The following is a 14,812-nucleotide window of genomic DNA, read 5'->3' as shown; positions in this document are numbered from 1 at the left end:
TTATGCTTTTTGATGAAGAATGAAGTTGCAGAGTCACAAATTAGTCAAAAAGACACAGAAACCGAACCCCCAAACAGTCCTTGAAATGATATTTTCCATTTTCTTATATGACAGCTGAGACTGTCCTGATGTGTGTGAAGGTAGCTCCCTGAGAGCTGCCAGCCTGCTTTGGCTGGCATCAAACTACCTCTCGGTAGATTCCCTTCAGTCCAGGTGCTAACCGCAGCTAGCAGTGACACAGTCTGTCTCATCAACTACTTGCTAGGAGTTTTGCCTTAAAAGAGTGGAATAGGGCGATGTGGTGAAATGCTGGGATGGGATAAGAATCCTCCATTGTCATTTCCAGATTCAGTGCCAGACAGAGTAGTTTCTGATAAAGTTGATTCAGCGCTCATACGGGACAAGCCGGTTCAGGAGGCAGTGCCGAGTGAGAGGAAGGCAATGGAGGAGAAGAGAAGCATCGTCAGGAGCCCTCAGCACATGGCTGATACCTCCGTCGATGACATTGGCATTCCGCTGAGGGTAAGACAACACTGAGCGTGTGGTCGATGCACAAAACCTGAGCCAGATGCTGCCTACCTTAATGCTCAGGGAATTCACTAAAGCTCCAGAGATGGCAGAGGTTTAAGGAAAGCTAGAATTCCAATGTATTTTATATATTATTTATATATATATATATATATATATATATAAATATAACATGTTGAAATCCAATGTATTTTGTTATTAATGTTTCCATTTGCTATCAACAACCTGTTTCAGCTGCCTCAGGGGGAAAAAATTAAAAATTTATATATATCTTCATCGTATTTGAGAATATTGTTTTCTATTCTGTTTCATTGACAGCTAGCAGCTAAGGGAGAGTTTTGTCTCATTTTAGCCACCTCAAAGGCAGATATCTCTTTTATACAACATGTTTAAGTTCATTCCGTGTTGAGGGAGGGGAAATCATAATAAAAAGCATTATTAACTTGTTCTTACAACTAGTGTCTGGAGTGACTTGAATGCTAAATGTTTCTTAACTGTCCATTGAATACTTAGGAAATCAGGATGTATGACTGAAATAGGCAAGGTGTCTACTTTTAGATGTCAAATCAGATTAATACACAAAACCTTCCACACAATCTACAGTCCTGCACAGGTTGCAACCTACCCCTCAAAGCTTGCACATTAGTAATAACTAGAGTGAAGCCTGTAGTTTCATTATGCATGAGATTTATATATCTGAGCAAAATCACTCATATTTCAAAGTATTCATTTCATATAGCCCTCACATAGCAGAGTGTAAACCTTTTTCATTACTAGAAGATTCACAAGAACTTTGAAAGGCTGATGGAATTAACATTGTGATTATTTATGTGTATATTTATTTTTCCAATAGAATACAGACAGATCGAAGGACTGGTACAAGACGATGTTCAAACAGATTCACAAGCTAAATAGAGGTACTGTAACACAAATGTTTTTTATTTACTTTAAAAGACCACTTTAATGATATTTTTATTTCATTCTTGTGAAGAATTGTATTAGATGTTAATAAGTGGTTTATGTTAACTAGTATTTACTCTGCACCACAGAACTCCACCAATCTATTTGAAATCTCTGAAGTCAAAGGTGAGAGAACAGTGAAGTCCAAAGAAGGGCCTGGGTTGTTCTGGAAGGTGAACTGCAGTGCCCTCATGAAATCAGGAGTACTATTTAAGATCAGAAAGCTGCTAATAATTCCATTGTTAGAGAAAACAGATCCCTGAACTCCAGTTTCAGCAGCTAAGCCCCCCTGCCCTGTTAAAGGACAGCAGGTTATCACTGAAACTGCTCCATGCACAAGGCTTTTTATGCTCTGAAACATAACAAAGCTTGATTTAAAGCTTGCCAAGACTAGTGAAGAGGTTCCCATTGATTTTTGGTGGGTTCAGAATCTGAACTCTGCTTTTTCAAAACCTCAGATTTTCTCCTTTCAAAACCTGAAGTTGTGATGAGCACTTGAAAATGTAGTGGTGCACCCAGGGGATCTCCTGCTTCAGGGCACTTCTGTGCCTGGCTGCTGATACACTCACGTTCCTTCTTCTGGGAGAGAAATGGCTGCAGTAGCATTTGCAAACTGAACCCTCTAAAGAGCCTGATGTGCAGGCAGATGCCATTCAGAACTGCGCTTAATAATAAAACACAGAGCATGCACAGCTGGAGCTGTCTTTGCTGCTGCAGGTGCTGTCGTGATGAGCTTTATGCGCACATAGATGCTGTCTTGTGTTGGATGGGATGAGAAGGAGTTGAGCTGTTTCCTAATCCCAGTGCTCCTAACAGAGGTTCTTCAGCTCAGCCAGAGCGAGTGCTTCAGAAGGAGGAGAATTAGTTTGGTCCCCTGGGCTTGCAGGCTGTCCCGCAGACACGCCAGGCAGCAACGAGCAGAGGCACCAACCTTGTGTCGTGCTAGAACATCAGCAGGAGAAGGGCTGTTCTACAGTCAGCTTGTATGGGTTCTTGTCTCGCCCTCCTTCCCCTTTAAATCTGTCCTCTCTGATCTTTTTTGCCAATCATGTTCCTCTCCTTAGACACTCCTGAAGAAAACCCTTATTGCCCTACCTACATATTTCCTGAACTTCCTGAAATCCAGCAAAAAACTGAAGGTACCAGAAGTTTAGTCAGAGTATCTGTTGTCTTGTGCTTTGAGTTAACTATACTATAGCACCCTAATAGTAACTAGATCCAGGTTCTAGATTTCCTTACCCATATGTTACACTGGCTGGAAATTCAGTTATGCCCAGTTTATCTTCTTGTGTGATGCATAAAATAACTAAATCTTTGCTAATCCATTAATCTTTTTTTAAAGTATGATGCCATTTACTGTAGTATCATTAAAGTAGGCAATAAAATCATATGGTGATAGGAAATTGGGGGATGAAGCAGAACCTCCACTTCACTGTGGATAGTCTCAAAATCCACTGCTTTTCTCTGCTGCAGAAGACAATCCTTATTCTCCTACATACCAGTTTCCTGCGTCTACTCCTAGTCCTATATCTGAAGGTAATAATAAAGGACCGTATATATTTTTCTGCACAAATGCTGCCTTATCCATTTATTTTCTTCCTGGAGTTTTTTCTAGTTGCTGAGCATTTTGCTGCCTCATAATGATTTGCTGCACTCTAAGCATTGCCTGGACTGTATGATGCCTTTTTGGCTTTGCGGTGCTCCTCTGGCTTTGTAACTAGTATTTAACTAACGCTACGGACGTGGGGTTTGCTTGGTTTTATGCGCTTATCAGTTGTATTTAGCCATGTGTGTGCAGTGATTATTTAACATGCCTAGAATGCTGACTTACACGTAAAGATGTGGTTTAACTGAGATTTCTTCCACCCCCCTTTCAGATCAATTAGTTTCTTTAATTATTTACTTCTGGTTTTGACTATTAACACAGTATTGGGGCCAGACCCAAAATGCCACTAAAGTCTGTTGGTAAAAAGGATGCCTGCTTCAGTGGGTTTTGGATCAGTCCCTCAAATGTAATCTTTTAAAATAAATATAACTCAGTAACAAAGGTTCAGGGCTGGCCTTAGGTGCACTTGGCATATCTAGGCAAGGACAGAGTTTGACAGGCTCATCAGCACATCTGACAACTTAAAATAACATTGTCTTCACCGTATCCTCTTCGTGTACTCGGCAGATTCCTTTGAACTTCCATGTACAAACCAGAATCCTTTACAGTCGTGTTTCGGGAATGGTGAAATAGCAGCTATTGCAGTGATAATCGTGTAACTGTGTGCATATGCATGAAAACACCGATACATGAGAAACATGGAATCCACTGTGCACATCGGACATACAGACGTTTCCTGACTGGGAATTTGTTGGTGGTGACAGCCTTGTTGACTTGGTGCTTTGGTATCACTTTAGATCCTGCAATTTAGGAGCTTGCCTACTTAGCCAGTGCCTCAAGCCAGCCCTGGTGAGACTATTAATTAACCATTTCATTCAGTGTTTACATTGAATGCCTGGTGGGTAGTGTGTAAGAAGAAAGCATACAATATGGGTTCTGGCTGAGGTGCTCAGAACCCACTAGGAGATGCAAGGTGCATTTCACTGTTAAAATGCATGTGGGCTAGTGTCATACGGGTGTCTGAGAGATTGGCTCATTTCTTGGAGAAACCTGTAGGTGAAGGGTCCTGTCTTACAAATCATAATGCAGAGTAAATTGTTTTCTACTGGCGGAATGGTATGTGGGTATCAATGGGAGAGAAACAAAGAGTCTCAGTAATTATAAGTGATTGATAAAGGAGTTTTACAGAGATTCAATTTTCTTGTTTGTAATGAAGTTTGAAAATCCATTTTCCTCTTGTCTGAACTAACATTGTTTGCAAAACCAATGACAATAACAGATTTAAGAGTCTGTTTTCCTGTAAATGTCCCCTGTGCACTTAGAAACATGTATATGAAAGTAATTTGCTGGTTTAGGTAGTTGAAATGTTATTGGACCAAAGACTCTTTTTATCCTCAATACGTTGGGAAATGTTTCTCTAATATTTGCTTGGATTCTTTCCTTGATAAGGAATCCAGAATATTTGGTGATGTAGGTGGGTTGGAGTGCATGTTTCACATTTAGAAAACATTTCAAGGTTTTATACTCGGTGGTAAAGTGTTTATCCCAAGGTGGGCTGAAGCTTAATTTCATACAACCAGTGTCAGAGTTTTTACTTTGGATTGATGCATAGGATCTCCAAGAAGCATCAAGATTTGGGCTTCCCTCTAAAATACCTTTAGAGTCTCTAGAAACGCAGAGAATATGGCCAACCCATGAAAAAAACCCTGCAGATCCTCTAGAACTACAGAGGAACAGCCTCTTCTCACTACAGGAATCAGATTTTGAAATCAGAGACTGGAGATACCCTGCTCCGTTAAGGGGGGTCTCCCAGGCAGAATGCAGCTGTGAGCACCAGGAGGTCTGGTTTGAATGCTCATCTCTGATTTACTCATTAATCTTTATCAAGTCCTTCCAGATTTCTGTGTTTCCGCATTCCTTGCTGTAAAAAGGGCAGAAATATAGATGCTTTTCTTCATAAGATACTTGAAGAGACAACACATGCCTGTTCTCCATATGAGTGTAGCTATTAGAATATTAGCAACTGGAAAATAGCACTTACCTGAAGTGGATTTTTTTGTTGTATGTTTTTCCTATCTGAATGATGAGCTATAATGAATATTGATCTTTCTCTTGAAGTAAGTGAATAATTTTTTCATCAATGACCAGCACTAAATAAGACTGAGAGAGGTGAATGGCCATGAAGATAATTTTAGACACTTGTTCATCTGTGTTTGTAGGGACCAAGAGTTTTACGATTTACCAAGTATTTTGCTATCTGAATAAACCAAACTTTTATAGCGGAATGCCCGTCAATTTGCCAACAATTCAGTGTAATAACAGTAAATAAATAGATACTTATTTTCTGTCATTTAGGTTTAAAGTATGGGAATTGGCCTGAAATTGACTGTTGCTATTTTTTTAACCTGAAGGCTATGATAAGCGCACCTGAGTCAGTAACCGGCTTTTTGAGACTGAAACCTTCTCATTCATTCACCAAGAAGAACTCGGCAGAGAGGCTAAAAGTTAAAACTGGTTGAGCCTTCCTGGAAGGCTTGATCAAGGCTTGAGAGCCATTTCAAGTCAGCTGTGTTAGCCAGCCGCTTTTATCCAGCAGATGAGGTTGACTGTATCAGCTGATTGATGTCCTCCTTGAGAGAAGATCTGGAAATTGTTTCGATATGTGGATCGGCATCACTAAATTGACATAATGGGGTTTTTTTAGTATGTACTTTTCTTATCTGGCTTATTCCAGCCTCATCTGTTTTGTTTTTCTGTCTTTTTATCTCTGTCACTTCTAGTGGTTTCTTCATGGAGGTGCCAGTAACACCTTTGCTGGCAGTTCTCTTTGCAGTCACTGCATTGTACTTTCCTGCCTTTTGCCTTGGAAGTCCCGTAGATGTCTCAGATTCACATCCCTACAAGTGTGAACCCTGCTCGGCAGTGAAAGGTGATGGGCCTGTGGGTCCCCTTCACAGGTCTGATCCCAACTCCCCCTGCTACTGCCTGCAATTCACTGAGGATTCATTCCAAAGCCTGCTGAAGGTGGTGGAAAGATACCGCTAGGTTTTGATCAGGTCAAAGTCTCTCCGGCCATCACCTGTAGAGCTGGGGGGTGGTAATGCTGCCACCCTCCCACCTTCTTTGGGGGCACGTCTGCCTTGAGCACTACAGTACCACATCCTCTGCAGTGCCATGCTTTCACTATCAAAGGGAGGAGGTTGTTCAACCGGGGTCCAGACTGCACCACTTGGTTATGCTGGTGTCAGTGCCAGCTCTCTTAGAGCTTCCTGAATATCCTTCTTGCATTCTATGGACATATCTTTCCTATTTAAAAAGTAAGCTCTTCAGAACAAGGACAGCCTCTTGGTGCAAGTAGACATGTGTGTCCCGTGCCAGGCATGTTATCTGCACTGGAAAGATAGTCTGAGTCAGTGAACGTACTTCAGCTTCGCGTGCAAGTTAATACAGTGGATATGTCCCAGTGATTATCGTGTGTGACTGGGATCAGGACTTTGCAGCTCTATTACTGTGCCTAGCACCTAATGAGCTGTTTTAGGCATGTACTGCAGCTTTTAGATCCTCTGTTTATCCTTCAGCTTTTGACAAAGTGGATCTAATAACTCTTGCTGTAGAGGAGTTTTGTGATAAAAAGTGAATGTTTTCTAAAATGCTTTGAGAGCCTGGAGAAAGGTATTACTGTGAGGAGTACATTAATATTTATATCTAATCTAGGAATTCTATGTAAATGTAATTTAAACCTCATTGGAATTTTCTTTTTTAGGTTCCCCTCCCTGTGGTAAGTATTGGGCACATCACTCAAATTATGGCCAGTGTGTTAGTAGAAGAAATGAGAAGGGTCTCTGATGTGGCTTCTTTGGGGCTTTTTCAGCTCACTTGCAAAATGCTTTTGTCTTTCAGATGAAGATTCTGATTCATACTCTCCTCGTTATTCCTATTCTGAGGACAGTAAGTAACTCACATTTCTTGTGTCATCTGTCAAACAGAAAGGGCATGTAAAGCATGTATTTATTTGCCTCCTTTCCAGTTCACCAATATACCTATATTTGACTCACCCTACAGGCAGAACCCAGCTTTCAGTTCCCCGTTCCAAGAGTGAGACGGACAGCATTGATTCGGAGAAGGTTGTGAAGAGGTCTGCCACCTTGCCACTGCCAAACCGTACTTCATCACTGAAATCCAGCCCAGAAAGGTGACATGAACCAAGATGTATTTGGATCAGTAGTGGAAGAATCTCTGAAAGCTGTGAATGGGGAGGGGACAAAGGTGGAAGCTTTAGATCCAGAACGCCAGTTAAACATTCTGGGAGAAGTGCAGGTGTAGTTTTGACTCTGGCTCTTTTACTCGGCAGCAGTGAACTCCTTTATTCATAGAATCATTTAGGTTGGAAAAGACCTTTGAGATCATCACGTCCAACTGTTAATCCAGCACTGCCAAGGCCACCACCAAACCGTGCTTATCATCACCCAGTCTCCCATTTTCTGTCTTTTTTCACTGGGCATCCCACAGTGTGTTGCCTGGTGTTCTGCCTGGGTGAGGAATGTTCCCCTGGGTGCTATGCCTCTTCAGTGCCTACCACAGAGACACAGTGGAAACTCTTGGCTCAGTGTGACACTGTCAAAGCACTTCAGAACACAAGCAAATAGCAGTAATTTTGCAAAAGCAAAATGTGGATTTATATTGTGCCTTGGTAAAAGTTTTATTGCTTTTTCCATCTTGGAGGAGTCCCACCCGCAGGAACTTTATTGGAAGTGGGTTCTACTTAGTGTTGTCAGTTCTGATCTTTCATGATGACTTCCCTCCTGGTTTCTTGCTGTGTTTATTGCCACGTATTTTAACCCCTCTGTACCAGTAATGAAAGTGTTTACCAAATGAAGTGAAAGCAGAGAGAGCGATGAGTATTTTATGTCTTGCTGAATTCTCCCAGCTCTTAAACTGCTCTGTCTTTCCTCACGAACTTTCACATGCTCTTAATGTTTTTCACTTGCTGCCTGAACTGAGAAATACCGTAATTTGAGATTTCTAATTCAGCGAGCATCTCAGGCCACTGCATCAGGTGACAAAGGCTGCTGGTAGAACACATCTTCCTTACGCAGGAATTGAAGGCATAGTACATTGGCCCTCTGAGAAAACTTGCAATGAAAAGGATTACAATAATCAATGCTTCCTATTATCTAGTGACAAAACAGTGTTTCACCAGGGAGAGGTTTCCTGGGTCTGGAATCTTAAGCAGTCAAGTTTATTCTAGACAGAAAAGATCACCCTTGTTGAAATTTGTAGTGTTTGTAGGCCAGTCATTTTGGCTGTTATCTTGCCTTTAAAAAAAATTAAAAAATAAATTAATTGTTTCTCCTAAACCAGTGGAGAGAGTTTGGGCAACTCAGTGAGTTGTTCCTGCCCCAAGCCAGGTCAGTAGGGTAAGTGGGAGGAAGCCTGGAGCAGCAGTCCTTGGTTAGGTGCCTCGCTTTTGTTTGGTGAACGCTAGGTGAGATGAATCCACGTACAACGTTGCCCATCAAAGGGAACATAGCAAGAGCAGGACCAGAATTAGTTTACCGGCTTAAATGGATGATTTATGGGCTTTTCTCAGGGCACTGGTATTCTGCATGAGGTATTTGAGTGTATTACTTTTCAGATTAGCTGGATGTCATAGGATAGGGACCCTGAATGTTTTGTGACTACTGTTGTCTGAACTGTGCCAGTGTGGACACAGCACAAAAATATAGTGGTTTGGGTGGTCAATGGACTGCTTTTAGCCATCTGTAGATATACCAGCCTGAGCAAATTCATTCATGTCTCTAGAAAAGACCCCTTCTTGGACCCCCGAGTGCCCCCAGAACGCAGAGCAGTACTAATCGGGTAATCAGTGAGGGGGCTGAGATAAAGAAGTTTAGTAAAAGCAATCTAGTCTGAGTTCTGCTTGAAGTTTGGACGTTTTCATGTTTATGAGCTTAGTTGAAGCCCATTACTAAGTATTTCCACTGAGGAAAGGTACGGAAATCTGGAATTTTATGGAACGTACTTGGAAGAACCCCCCAGTGTTTTGAGCAGCTGAGCTGTATCAGACTCTGCCTCCTATAGATAAAGAAATACATGCCCAGAGGCCTATCTGAACTGTTCCTCTTGCAGCAGGCTCCCTTCCCAGATTAAAAAAAGTACCCTGATTAAACCATGATTAGCAGGGAAAGGCGCCTGTCAGAAGGAAGTGCTTGTCTCCGTGGAAACGGCAGCGGTTTGGGTTAATTGAACTTTCTTTCCTCAGGACTGACTGGGAGCCTCCAGACAAGAAGGTGGATACCAGAAAGTACCGTGCGGAGCCCAGGAGCATTTATGACTATCAGCCAGGAAAGTCCTCAGTTCTGAACAATGAAAAGATGGTAACGTTTGTTTTATCCTATTTTGTGGCTTTATCCTGTGGTTGTAAAATACTCCCCAAGTGCCTGTCCAGTTCCATTCAGATGGGATTCCCTATGCTTACATTGCAGTGCTCATGTGATGTATTTCTTGTATATTTTGTTTTGAAAACTTTTTTGCATAACTTCCTAACATTTTTGTTCTCTATAAAGCAAGACCCAGGGGGATTGAGAGGCTTCTTTCCTTTTGGACGTGTTGTTTTCTGTGTTAAGTATGGATCACTAACCCTAGTTTTTAATCCGTGTTTGACACTGTGACCTGTTCAGCAGCTGTTTTCCCAGCTGTACTTTTTCTAGGGCACAGCATTAGTTGATGCAGGATGGTTGAAGGCATTCTGCAACAAGCAGGATGCTTCAGTTTCTATGTTCTTCTGATGCTTTAAACACCAAACACTTTTTCAAGGGCCTGTAATGTGCCCCAGGGAACGCCTCTGAGGTGCATTAGGACGTGGCCATCTCCCCTGGGCTGCTTTCTTGCTGAGCTGGATCTCAGCAGGGGGGAGCAGAACTGAAGGTGAGCTGGCTCCCCAGCTGTGCCGGTGTGTAACGTGGAGTATTAAGTGAGTTGTTACTGATTTCAGGTTGAATTAGTAACGCTGTGTGTTGTGACAGCTAGGGAACATGCAAAAGTCTCATTCCGAAGGCAAGGCAGAGAGGTGGTGCTCATCTCGTCAGCTGGTCCTGCGTAAATCACCACAGCTCACTTAAGGTGTCCTTTAGTGGTACAAGTGTGACACTCCAAGTGTGAGAAAATACTGAATGAGGTTACTAGTGAATCACCAGATGGTACGTAAAGACAGAATTGTTCTATGTAGGCATTAATTTGAAGGATTCAATTAGAAGCACTAACTGCATGTCAGATTCCAAATGTAAACTGGACTTTGTGCCTTAACAGCTCAGGCATTGATCCATGCATAGAACATAGAACAGGTAAAGGAACGCTCCTGAAAAACCTGCCAAGGATTTTATGCAAGAGCGAACAGCAATTGAAATTGATAGAAATGTAAGAATAGAGTCTGATCTGGGACCTGATGTTTCTCCTTAGTATTTTGGTGGCTTTTCTTTTTTCCTTCCAAGTGCAGTCAAGGTCCATCACTTTTTGAAGATCCTGCAACCAACTTCTTTTCACACCCTTGTCCCTTCATTGACTTTAAGGAAGTTGCTGCTGACAGCAGTGTGATCCTAGTGCCTATAGAAATGGGTGGTAGATGACTCTCCCTCGCTACGACTGGCCATTGACTCAACCCGTTAGAGAAGTGCCACTGAGGAGCAGTTTGGACACGGTAGGACGACCCCATTCCTGCAGTCCATCCTGGAGCAAGATTTCTGTTAACTGAAGTGGCAATTTTGTCTTGCTGTAAACAGCCAAGATTAAGCCTTGTGGCAAAAGGCCTGCTTCACCTGCGTACTTAAGCCTCTGCGAAGGGTCCATCATCACCAGTGGCACTGTTCACGTGTTCAGACTTCATCAGGTACTTCATTGAGCTGTTGACTCAAAGTCTAAAAGCCACAAGCAGGACCATCATCAGCGTAATTGAGAAATATTGTACAGAGCTCATCAAAGGCAAGAAGACTGCAATAGCTGTGTTACTTCCAATGTTATTTTTTTGAGCTTTAGTTTCAAGCTGTACATTACAGAAGAAAGAAGGTCTTGAAATAGTGGCTTCATGATCTCTATCAGCCTAATTAAATACAGTGGTTAGCAATGAGATCTTTCAAGGAGGCTGCCAGAGATTTGTGGCTATCTCCTGGTAATCACGCCCAGAGCTGTGACTGTCAGAATCCCGATCCAAAAACGTTCCAGAACAATGAAGAGCCTCCCGTTGACACCAGTGGACTTTTTTGTTAATGTAAAGGCAGTTATATAACAAGATGAGTACTATTACTTGGAGTACAGCAAAGAAAAAACCAGAGGCATTGCTTCTATTCTGCCTTTAAGAAATAGCCAAACGTTTCTCCAGGCCATCGGAAATCAAACGCAATGTAACCATTTATCTTTCAGATTGAAGCGTTGCCCCTCTTTCAGCATCAGCCCTGAGCTCTTGTCCCAGAGCTTTTTCTGTGATGTGTAATGGCTGTGGCAGAGTCTGGGACAACTAGCAAAGCCCAGCACCATTGGAAACTCCCCCCACCTCTGTCACCCCCTCACAGGACGATTTTCATCAGGATGCTTTGTTATCCCTCTGTGCGTGTGTGTGGCTCACCACCTGTTGTGATGGAGAGCATGGGATTACACTGGCATCTCAGACATACTGTATTTATATTTTTAATGCACTGGGATCCATCTTGTCTAAGACTAGGTACACTGAAATGCAAGAGTTAGCTGCTCGTCTTTTGGAGTGTGACACCTCATAGCCCTCGGCAGTGGATTTGACTCTTTTCTCTCACCAGTAGTGTTTTTAACTGGCTACAACTATTTCAACAGGTTTTGTTTCATTGAAGCAGATTGTATGAGCAAAAGGGAATTTCCTTTTCAACTGTACTGTTTTCTGTCCTGTCTGATTTTTCCTTTGTTGTAGTTTTGTCCGATTCTCTAACATTTATTTGTGAAGAAACAAGTAATATTGTCTCTCTGTCCATCCCTTCAGAGATCTTTCAGGGATGTACTCTCTCTGACTTGTGTCTCCTTTGATTTAGAAAACACCTTTCACTCTGTTTGCAGTGTATAGAACAGGGTTTCTCACATATTCATGTGCTGTTAAAGATGCAGTATTTGTTTCAGGTCTCACTGAATCCCTCTTCTTTTAACCAAATGAAGATTAAAATTTTAGTTTTTAAGTACGAGCAGCTTTGGACTTGATGGAAGTTGCTGACAGTAGGACTGCGGGACTGCTTGACTCCCAGCTCTTCCATTGAGTCTCCTTGTGACTCTGGGCAAGCTGCATAATCCCTCTCTGTGTGGGTCTCCTGATCTGTAAAATGCAATTCATTCATATTCATGTTGCTCACAATGATGCCATTAGGCTTAACTGATGTTTGCAAAGCAGTTCGTGGCCTTTGTGAGAGAGGTGCTATAGAAATTCCAAATTATAAAGCTAAATATCTACATTTTAGAATGGAAACCATGGCATCTGCATCTCTAACAGTCCCTTTCCGTGTATTCTTTGCATAATGTTATCCTTCTCTTTCTTCCATTCCCCTATCACCAACTCCTTTAGACTCGGGATATAAGCCCAGAAGAGATAGATTTAAAGAATGAACCTTGGTATAAATTCTTTTCGGAATTGGAGTTTGGGAAACCGGTAAGTTTGATAGTTGCGATGACCAATGAAGTCAACCTGCCTTTTTTTTTATTTTTTTGATGATTGTCACATCTCCCTGCTAGGCCCTGAACCTGGAGCAGATGCCTTAACTGATTTTAAAATGTGATAGTTCATAGCATCATCCTGCTACTGACGTAAAGCAGCTGTTCTGTGACCACTTTAAGTATTTTGAAGCCATTTACAAACATTCCCCACTTTCCAGCTGTATGTATCAACTACGCAGTATTTTTTTCGCACACCGTAGCTCAAACAGCATTTTGGTTGTCAGTGCTAGAAGTAATGCCCTGCTTTCGTTCTGGAAAGCCCTTACACAAAGCCCTTGTTCTCCCCCTGCCTGACAGGCTCTGGGACAGCTGACAGGTAGCTTTAAGTCAAGAAGAATCTTTTATTCCTGGCCTTGACCTGTAAGCTATGCATCAGTAATTTCCAGCTATATCCATAAAGGGATCATGACCCCCTCTCCTGCTCCTTTCCCTGTGCACATAGCTGCCCATTGCCTAAACGGGGTGCATCGGGTTGTGTTGAATTCCTGGCCATTCCCCAAACCCCAAGGACTCTGAGAACAGTGGGCTGCCTTTTCATGTGGAGCTGGATTGCTGTGGGAGAGCCGGGGGTGCTGGTGGAGAGCCTTGATCTCCTGCTCTGGAAAATGATGAAGCAAAGCTTGATTATTCAATAGGACAAAGGATATTTTGATAGAGGGAACACATCCGTGATCATGGCTACTGGAAAAAATGTGACTTTAAAGCATTTTGTGGCCTGGTTCTTACTGATTAAACACTATTAGCTTCATTATTAAATACTATTTAATAAGCTACTGGTACTGCACCAGGGGTCAGTGTCAGGCTCTCACGTCTGTTGAAGTAGAGAGATGGTTTCTCCTTTCTCCTGGAGGTCAGTTGTCACTGCCCATGCACACCGGCTCTGGGTGCTGCTGAGGTGTCCCTGCATGTGCGACAAACAGAAACTTAGTACTGGCTTCAAAGGCAACAACACGTGGACACCAGAGAGCACTAGATTTTCTTTAAATGTAGTTTTTGTTCTCACAGAAGTGACAGAATTGCTCTGTGCAGGACGTGGCTGCCTGAGACTGAGAGCCCAGTCTGATCACATCTTACAAACAGTGTAATTTTTGCTGAAAAATAAACATGTACAGTGGCTGGGTGATCCATTCTGTCATAGAAAATTACAGTTTATAGCTATGGAACTTCCATCCTCAGCTGAAGAAGGAGCTTCAGCAGTGTTTGAGATGAGACCCTCTAACTTTTAGGCAGTAGAAGTCAGGTAAATCCCATCTCACTGAGGCTTTTAAGTGATGTCAGTATAAGGATTTAGCCCTTCACAAGCTGTCATGGTTTAAGATTTCCACAAAGTGAGAAGAAACCTGCTTCTCTCTGCTGCCATGTAATTAATGGCCGTATGCTCTTGCAATGAATGAAGGTTTGTCATCTCTGTGGTACTTCGAATTAGCGTAAGTTAATGGAAAATGAAAGAACGAACATTTATGCCCTTGAGTGTCTCTAGAAGTGAGGGTGTACCTGTTCTGTAGAAGCATTGTGCTTGCTACACCAGCAATACATCTCCTCTTCAACGGAGCATCTGTTCTGGTGACCAGCTCCCTGCCTTGCTCAGGGCACTCTTGTTAGGGGCTGCTTTCTTACAGCTTGCCATGAAATGATACCCGTGTCAGCTCGCTGCAGCTCCAAAGGCACGCAGCTGTGCTCCCTGAGCCACTGTGCCAGCCCCTGCATGTGCTATGCAGTACATCCTGCTTCGGCACCAGCCGCTTGAATTGAGGATGCTGTCTCGGACTTGTACAGCTAGCGAAGCGCCCTGTGGGCTTCATTGCCACAGCCAAAGCAGTGTGCTCTCTGTAGCTTTGCTCGCTCCAGCCAGGAGAGGACCAGGTTTTTGTGACCGGCTAGTGGCTGAGCCTCATGCCTAATCAGAGGGTTTCAGCTGACCTGTGGTAGCGCCTGGGATTTTCAAAGATTCTCCGCTTGTCCCAGCTGCTTTTTCACCAGTGCTGGAGATAATGTGTA

The 14,812-nt window shown here is 42.7% G+C and overlaps 1 protein-coding gene across 13 annotated transcripts in view; it reads left to right on the top strand.

The window, feature by feature from the left end:
• SORBS1 (sorbin and SH3 domain containing 1) overlaps positions 1-14,812 on the top strand; it is a 222,133-nt gene that overhangs the window by 174,577 nt on the left and 32,744 nt on the right. For all 13 annotated transcript variants that reach the window (XM_055719727.1, XM_055719731.1, XM_055719729.1 and 10 more), the window contains 8 exons: positions 347-522; positions 1,382-1,445; positions 2,553-2,627; positions 2,962-3,024; positions 6,995-7,042; positions 7,157-7,286; positions 9,357-9,471; positions 12,666-12,749. In XM_055719727.1, the coding sequence (XP_055575702.1) occupies positions 347-522; positions 1,382-1,445; positions 2,553-2,627; positions 2,962-3,024; positions 6,995-7,042; positions 7,157-7,286; positions 9,357-9,471; positions 12,666-12,749 (755 nt within the window). The remainder of the gene's footprint in view (positions 1-346; positions 523-1,381; positions 1,446-2,552; positions 2,628-2,961; positions 3,025-6,994; positions 7,043-7,156; positions 7,287-9,356; positions 9,472-12,665; positions 12,750-14,812) is intronic.

The sequence above is a fragment of the Falco cherrug genome, chromosome 9 (genome assembly GCF_023634085.1).
Source record: "Falco cherrug isolate bFalChe1 chromosome 9, bFalChe1.pri, whole genome shotgun sequence".
Taxonomy (NCBI): Eukaryota; Metazoa; Chordata; class Aves; order Falconiformes; family Falconidae; genus Falco; species Falco cherrug.
The sequence above is the reverse complement of the archived record's forward strand: the minus strand, read 5'-3'. Positions and strand labels throughout refer to the sequence as shown.